General features: G+C 47.1%; 1 protein-coding gene across 1 annotated transcript in view; it reads left to right on the forward strand.

Annotated features, from left to right (window-relative positions):
- LOC144365970 (uncharacterized) overlaps positions 1-3,855 on the forward strand; it is a 45,468-nt gene extending 41,613 nt beyond the window's left edge. Inside the window, exon 4 of the mRNA XM_078018802.1 lies at positions 3,451-3,855. Coding sequence (XP_077874928.1) covers positions 3,451-3,619 — 169 coding nt within the window. The 3' untranslated portion in view covers positions 3,620-3,855. The remainder of the gene's footprint in view (positions 1-3,450) is intronic.
- The last annotated feature ends 4,915 nt before the right edge of the window (positions 3,856-8,770 follow it).

Here is an 8,770-nt window from a genome sequence, read left to right on the forward strand (position 1 = left end):
GATCACATCCATTAACTGGGGAAGTTGAGTCTGGCTCACTTTCACTTTTCTCCCCCGCTACCCGGGCACTCCCCAGGTTGTAATCAGTGTCACCTGGTAAAACTTACTGATGGTCATTTTCCGGATAACAGCTCCCTGGCTTGAGGGGCCGCCATCTTGGCCTCTCTGAATGCCTCCCCCTCTTCTGAGGCCTCAGAGCCATCCCCTGGCCATCTTCTCTCAACAGCCAATTCCACCATCTCTTCAGAGAGGGGGCATCCCCACTGCACATCCCCTACTCCTGGGAATAAGAGTGTGTCTCCAGAATAGGAATGCAGTTCTTCCCGGGAGCATGGAAAGCTGTCCTCCTGGCATCTGAGCTGCCTAGCAATTGAAGACACATTGCCTCACTGAGTCAGCGTCACGTCAGTTAGCAGCCCTCTGCAAGCGAGGCAAGATGCTGGCCACTTCAGGGAGACCATGAGCCCCCCAGAATACACACCACTCGGGGCCCTCTCTCGGGGAAGGGCCCTCCCGCTGGACTCCGTGTTCTAATGGCTACGTACCAATGGTGACTACAAACAAGGACAGGGTTCCTGGAACCCACATCACCACTTGATGATCATACGTCACACCTTATATTTTTATATTCAGTCACGGTGAAGTCAAAAGTCCAGAAAAAATAAGAGCCAAAAACTGATTGTGAAGATAAAGGCTTCATCCCATCTTCTAGGAGAGAATATTAACCATTACCTGATTTTCTTTTTTTGTTCACATGAACCAAATAATAATAATAATAATAAATAAAACATGGCATCTTACTGGATTCAGTATCCTTTGTCCTGATAGATACAGAGTTGATTGAAAGGAGGAAGACCTGTATTAGTTGGTAGTGTGCATAGCCACCCACAGTAAATAACACAATAGCACAAGCAAACACCAAGACCCGGCTGCTTCCCTTGAGTAGGTGGGTGGGCAAAAATCCTTTATGAAGATCAGAAAGCGTAGTGGGATGGGCTGAGGGACAGGAGAAGGGACAGTCACTGCTGAGTATCCACGGCATGGCTTTAAGTTCTCAAAATGAGGAAGGAGGCGACTGTCACTGCTTTAAAAAAAAAAAAAAGACACTGAGCCTCTCTTATGCTTTTGACAGATGATGGGCAGCAAGGGGGAGCTGGGTTAGTACAAAGTTTGTACCCCAGACGCATCCCAAAACGGTGCTGGGAAGAGGGCTGTCACACCAGCTCTTGACATACTCCATTCCTCACAAAAGCAAGTTTTGAAAGAAGGACTTGAAATCCTATTTTCCTCCAATTGAATAGCCCATGATCTCACCATAGCAGGTGACATCTTTCAGGAGGATAAATTTGCACAGTGGTGCAAGCCGTAGGGAAGTGCATGCTGACCTCTTTCTTGGTGTCCTGGTGGAGACCTTCACTGGCCATCCTCCTTAAATCTCAGCAGTCTAAATAAGCCGAGGTTCCCTGGTGGCAGTGTGAGAGAGGGAAATGGAATGCACCCATATTTCTTGTTTATTATTTTAGGCAAAAAAAAGTTGTTGTTATGCATATATATATTGGGGACTGACAGGTCAGCCTGCCCTAGGGAGTAACGGGGCTGTTTCAAGGCAGTCAGGAGAATCCCTTTGGTTCACCTATGGAGAAATGAGAGACCTGCTGCAGTGGCCAGCCCCTGCCCTCCCTCCCTTTTGTCCCCATTCCCCGCTCCCTAAGCCAGCGGGTCCCCCTGGTCAACTGTTGCCCATTGTGTGTTATGTTGCCGTGTACTCCAGAGATGGTTGAGATGTTTTGCAAACATCCTGAGGCTCAGTGATATTTATGGGTCCCTTGTTTTGCACAGAACTATGATTCCATTCTTATTCAACTGAGATCAACCCAGCAAGATAAAGCCATCCTCCCCTCCTAAATCAGGGGCAACAGGGGCCTCCTCCCAGCCCTGGCTCAACTTCTCCACTCCCAGCCAAAGCCATGGTTGTTTTCTGCCTTCAATTCTCCCGTTGGGCTGAAATTAGGAGCTTCACAGAAAAAGCTTGATGAGAGTCCAGAAGTCCAGACACATCCTGCTGCTGGGGGGAACATTTCCTGCAGGTTCAGAATTTGTTTCTTCTATTAATTGCAGGAACTGTATTATGGGACATGGTGGCGGTCACTAAGATTGAGAGGGAAACTTTCAAGTCTGTCCTTGGCAGGAGGGAATGTTTCGAACCTCTTGGGAGCCCAGGAGTCTTTATTCATCCTTCAAAGCTCCTGATAAATTCTGATTCTTCTGTAAATTTCCTTTCATTAAGTGCCTACCATTGGCCTGCTGTTTTACTTTTCTTTTGATCTGTTAAATTACACTTTTTATTTATACCTACAACAAAGCTGGGAAGCTCCTAAATAAAAGAGGGGAGGTCCTTCCATTGACTTTTGATGCTTTCAAAACCAAAGTCATGGAAAAAAATAATGACCCGACCCTCACCTGTTATTATTGCTTTTATTATCAGAACGCCTGGCCACAAGTGCGTCATCTGGGATGGGGGGCAGGGGAGTGACCTCTCTCAACTGCATTCAGGATGCCATGTTATAGAGGCTGTGCCAGATCTCAACACAGGTCTCCTCTCCACTTGGAACTGGACCTGGTAGAAGTCTCAGGTGTGTGGGTGCCTGTGGGTGCCATGTCAAATCAAGGCAGCTCCTTCCTTGAGAGCCTCATCCTTGAAGATCCTGAAACATTTGCTGATGCTTCTCTTTCTGTCCAGGAAATATCTTTAACTAAATAGATGAACAACCAAGTAAAAGAATGGATAGAAAAGGCATGAGGGCCAATCTTCCAAACTGGGGCTGCTCAGGGCCTCTCACAATTGAGGCCCTTAACTGGATACTTTCCATTAAACTCCAGCAGAAGTGTCCAACAGTTGGATGGAGGATCCAGACCAAACATTCATTTTATATGTGGTGTATATGTACAATGGAATATTACTTAGCCATAAAAAGAATGGAAACCTGTCACTTGTGGCAACATGGATGCAATTGGAAGTTGTTATGTTAAGCGAAATAAGCCAGACATAGACAAATACATGTTCTCGCTCACTTGTGGAAGCCAAAAAAAGTTGTTCTCAGTAGTGGAGAGTAGAGTAGTGGTCACTAGGGGCTTGGAAAGATTGGTGGTGATGGAGGGAGGCTGGACAACTGGTACCAAAATCCTAGTTAGAGTGGTAATTTTCAGCATTCTACAGCACGATAGGATGACAACAATTTATTATACATTTTATAAACATCTAGAGGAGAGGAGTTCAAAGTTTTCCAACACAAAGAAATAATAAATGTGTAAGAAGCTGGAATGCTGTTTACCTTGATTTGATCTTTACACGCTGTATTCTTCTATCAAATTATCACACTGTGCCCTGTAAATATAAACAAGGATTATAGCTCAATTAATTTTTTTTTACTTCTCATTTTCTTTTTTCAGGTCTACCAAGAGCTTCAGATCCAAAGAGAAGCTGCCTCTCTCTGACTTGCAGGCAGCGTCCTGGGACAGAGAGGAACTGCTGGATGATGCCTGTGATCTCATTCCCAGTCGAGGAAATTCTCCCTTCCTCCCCGTGGCCTTGGACCCTTGTGTCACAGAGTTTCAGTGAGTACCAGCCACTTATACTGCATAATGACCACACAATGTTCCAGGAGCCCCCAGTCCTCCCATTACTCTTGACCATCACAACAGACGGAACATGGACGTGTCTGCGGAAGGGAGACCCAGGTGTGGCTGCAGTATGGTCCCCTGAGGGTTTCTCAGTCTGTTTTTACCTTTTCCTGAATTTACCCAAATTATTTTGCTTTTAAAGAAATTAAAGAAGTAAGTTGTATGCAAAAGGAACATTGGAAGAGAAGGCGTTGACTCGTATCCTTCCCTATCCATGCCAGGACTCGGGCTGACTCTTAGTGTGGTTTCTCTATAAAGGTCTTATTACACAAACTAAGCCCCTTTTCCTTAAAGTGCACTTGTGACCATGCAACCAATAAACAAATCTGTCACTTAGGCAGACTAGCACAGGAACAAGGGCTGCTCCTACCCGGATCTCTCGTGAGAAGACTCCGAATCGGGTTAGAATTGGAGATGTTTTTTTCTTTCTTTACATGTTTCTAGCAGCCCCTTCCCAGAGTCCTTCTCAGAGTAAAATTGCATAAAGATAATGATATGCTATTATTATTAATTATTATTATTATTATCATTATTATTTGGTACTGGGATTGAACACAAGGGTGCTCTACCACTGAGCTTCATCCCCAACCTTTTTTAATCTTTATTTTGAGACAGGGTCTCACTAAGTTGCTTAGGGCCTCACCAAAGTGCTGAGCCGAGGCTGGCCTCACACTTGCACTCCTCCTGCCTGGGTCCCCCTGAGTCTCTGGGATCACAGGCGTGCGCCACTGCAGTCCGCATGAGCACAGCATTATTACAGTGATTGTTTCTGCCTTTGGCAATGGTTGTCCATGTCAGCCACGTGGACGGACAAGAGCCTCCAAAGATCAGCACTTGTTCCTTCCGCGTGCAGACAAGTTCAAGTTTGTTTTCAACTTTCTTTGCCAGGTGGACCCTTGTAACACACACACTGCTAGGGGCAGGTTCCATCCTCATCCCCAGAAACTGAGGCCTCCCAGTCCCCCACCTGCAGTTGGTCCCCAGCCTGGCAATGGCACATGGTAGCATCCAAAAATTGTGTTGAGTTGCTCTTTTCTGGCCATTTCTCTGGCGCCTTCTTCATCTCTTTGTTCTCCAAACTCACCTGGGCCCTTGGATAGCTGGCAGGACCCACCTGCTCTGGAGGTTCTTCTGGACATGAAGAACCTAGAACCTAGAACCACGGAGGCTTACCTTGGAATCTGGGGCCTACCTTTTACTATTTTCCATGAGCAAATTCCCTCTCAGCTTCCTCATCTGTTAAGGAAGTGATTATACCTGCCTCATAAAATTTTGAGGAATAAGTAAGTTTTGAGGATTGAGAAATGAGGCACCTTAATTAAAATGGTTATTAGGGAATTCCTACCCCTTAGCAGATATGTAATAGAAATGTTGGCTGCTAATTGCTTTTTCTCCAAGGGGAAGTTGAGGCCATTAACCGAGATGATTGATAAGATTAGAATTGCCAATCAAAATGATGGATATTCTGGTATACCCCTTGTAATCACAGCAACTCAGGATGCTAAGGCAGGAACATCACAAGTTCAAGGCCAGCCTAGGCAACTTAGCAAGACCCTATCTCAAAACTAAAAGGGCTGGGGATGTGGCTCAGTGGTAAAGCACCCCTGGGTTCCACCCCTAGTAACAAACAAACAAACAAAAAAGATTTGCCAATCAAAGTTTCTGGTCTCAATTGATCTCTGATGATGACTTTAGGAATTCACCAACAACCTTCCTATTTGCTTCAAATTGTTCTTAAAAAGTGCTTAATGTTTTTAAAAGTGCTAAATGTAAAATCTGAGGAGAGTTTTTATATTGTAGAGCAGATATATCTGCACAGAGGGAGCTAGGAAGAAGGTACATTGCAGCCCTGAGGAGGCCCACGTTAGGCCGAGGCCTCCAGAGTCACCCCAAGAACTGAGATGTGAGGAAATTCACTCCCACAAAGTCGGCAGCCACAGAGGACAGCTTGGGCAGGAAGCAGACAGGATTGGGTTACTTTCCCACTTGCTACAATATTCTGAAAAATGCTTTGTATTTCATCTTTGCTGTGGATAAAACTGTGTTCCCATAAACTTCATAGGCTCAGCTCATCAAATCCAAGGTAGGAGTTGAATTTAACATTTGGAACACATTCTCTCGGCAAAGATGCCTTAGAATAACGGCTAACAGTTAACAAGAGCCACGGTAACACGGTGCTCCCTACCTGCCCAACACCATTCTGAGTACTTGACCTAAAGTCACCCACTGTCTTTCTGATCCAAATGTCCTTGTCACACGTGAGGGAAGTCTTTCAAACTGGGCGTCACAGACAGATTTTCCTCTTTCTAGCCTGGCTTCCCCTGAGTTCCAGAAAGTTACTTCTTTTACTAATGCGGGAGTCCCACTCCCTCCACCACCAGGAGATGCAGAGGTCCTCTGCAAATCCATTCATGGTGGCCAGGGGATGGCCACGCCCTGTGACCTATTGTAGCCACTGGGATATCATGAGATCATATGATGGCCCTTCTTGGCTCAGCCAGAGTCCATTTCTAATGTCATCCCAGGCCACCCAGCATCTGGGACATTTCTCTTCATGCAGAGGAGCTTCAGATTCCAAGCTGCTATGAGCTGATGCACGTGAGCCCCAGGCTCAGAGCCTGCTTGGGGCAGAACCTGGTTGATCTGAGAACTACAAGAGTGTGTTAGAGGGGGAGGGATGTAACTAAGTGGCAGAGCGCTTGCCTAGGACATGTGAGGTACTGGGTTTGAGCCTCAGCACCACATAAAAATAAATAAAATAAAGGCATGCTGTCCATCTACTACTACAAAATTTTTTTTTAATTTTTTTTTTTTAAAAAGAGTGTGTTAGAGATTCCTTAACAAAGTACAACAGACAAAGGGGCTTCATGGATTGTCTCACACTCTGGAAGCTGGAAGACCAAAATCGAAGTGTTGGCAGGATTGGTTCTTTGAGGGCTTCAAAGGAAGCGCCTGTTCTGGGCTTCTCTTGTTGGCTTGTAGATGGCTGTCTTCTCCCTGGGTCTCGTGTGCTCTTCCCTTTATGCATCTTTATGCCCAAGTATCTCATTTTGTAAAGCCAGCAGTCACATTGGATTAGGGCCCAGCCTAATGCCCTCACTTAAACTTGATCATTCCTTCAACGGTGCTATCTCCATGTCAGGCCACTGTCAAGGTGCTGGAGGTCACGACTCCAACACATGAATTGAGGAAAAGGGACAATTCAACCTATCAGCAAGAGATGGGTACCACTGGATTGAGTAGGAGACTGGACAGTGAGGCTCGGGGGAGCAGGCAGGGCAAACAAAAAAGACAAAGGGCCTGAAAAGCTAGCGGGAAACCAACCCCTTTACAGGTGTTCACGGATCATCCACTGTACATCCTCCGCCTGGGCTAAGGGAATTCAGAGATAAATGAGGCCGTCACTGTCCTTAGGAGCTGAGTCTGATGAAGACAGGCTTGTGAGAGACCAAGTGCTGATAGGGACAATGGGGGTCACCGAGGAAGAGCCTCCTGCCCCGTGCTGCCTGGAGTAGGCCAGGAGAGGTTGGGTGAGGATGGGATTGTGCCCAGCCACAGAGGAGAGCAGCCCTGTGGGCCCGGCCCTCCCCCGGGTTGTTACAGCCCCTCAGCACTGACCGAGGGGCTCCAGCTTCCTTGGACAGCTCTGTGCAGATATTCCTGAACCCCAACTCTGCAGAAATCCCCAGGCAGGAGTGGGGCTACGCAGGGCCATGGGACAGATCCTGCCCTGTGGAGGGTATGGCCTGGCAGGAGAAGGTGGACAGTGCATGCAAATGTAAGACATGGAGTCCAAGGGGACGGTTCTCCAGAGAAAACCAGGTGGAATGACAGGAGAATGGCCATGGGTTCATTTGGGGGGCTACAGTAACAAGTTTTGACAGCTCAAGAGGCCAGAAGTCCAAACCTGAAATACCCACAGGGTGGGTTCCCTCTGGAGGGTCAGAGGAAGAATCTCTTCTGGGCCTTTGTCCTTCTGACCTCCGTGGCCTTCCTTGGCCTTCCTTCCTTTAATCCCTGCCTCCAGAGGTGGGAGTGAGCCTCAGGTGCCCTTCCTGACACCTGTCATGGCTGGGCCATCAGCATCAGTGTCTGGACTTGCTGGAAAATGTCATGCCAGACTAGTTTTTGCATGGGGCGGGGTCCTGGAAGTCTCAGAAGATGTTAGCACTAGTCCTCCATCGTCACATGGTCCTCCTGTGTCTTCCCCCTTTTGGACCTTATAAGGACCCACCTCTGGATTTAAGGTCCATCCTAATCCAGGATGATCTCATCTCAAAATCCTTGTCTTAATTACATCTGCAAAGACCCTGCTTCTAAGTGAGATCGCCTTCACAGGTACCAAGAGCTAGACTCTTGTTGAGGGTCACGGTTCAACCAACTATATGCAGTTAACCTCAAGTTCAGGGTGAGATGCCGGGAGTCTCTGAGCTGGGTCTTGTAGGAGAGGCAGGATTGGGCCTGTGGAGAAAAGTGGAAAGGACCTTCCAGAAGGTCAAGCCGGGAGAAGGTGCACCCACACAGAAGACAGCAGCCATGTTGGAGGAGAGGCTGAGCTGGATTTCGTATCTGAAGCTACCTCCGTCATGACCAAGGTCATTGCCGAATTCCAACACGGAGTCAAGCAACACAACAGAAATAGCAAACACAGAGTGCCCATCTCCTCCCTTCCTGTAGAGCAATTCCAGCTTGGCCTAGAGTTGTTTTGTTCCAATTCCCTTAAAATATCTATGTTCAGGCAAAAGTATCCAGGGAGATTAGCAGGGCCCAGGCATGCATAGCTCCCTGCACCTCAACTTTACCTGATGATTTGAGAGTGAAGAAAGCATTCTGTTTTATTATGATCGTCACCCTGGAGACTATGACAGTTCCCTGAGATTCCGTGGCAGAAAGCAGATGGTCAATCCCAGGGTGGGTTCATATGAGGAGCAAGAAAGGTAAAAGTCTACAAAGTCCCTGTAGAGAGCTGGCCTCCAGGAAGGCTCCAGCAGTGATAGAAAGTGGAAACCAAAGGGTTGGAGACACTCTTGGACTCTCACTTGTCATTGAGTCCCTGCTAGAAAGGTTTAGGGACACTGGCTCTGGAAGA

Source organism: Ictidomys tridecemlineatus, chromosome 8 (genome assembly GCF_052094955.1).
Source record: "Ictidomys tridecemlineatus isolate mIctTri1 chromosome 8, mIctTri1.hap1, whole genome shotgun sequence".
NCBI lineage: Eukaryota > Metazoa > Chordata > Mammalia > Rodentia > Sciuridae > Ictidomys > Ictidomys tridecemlineatus.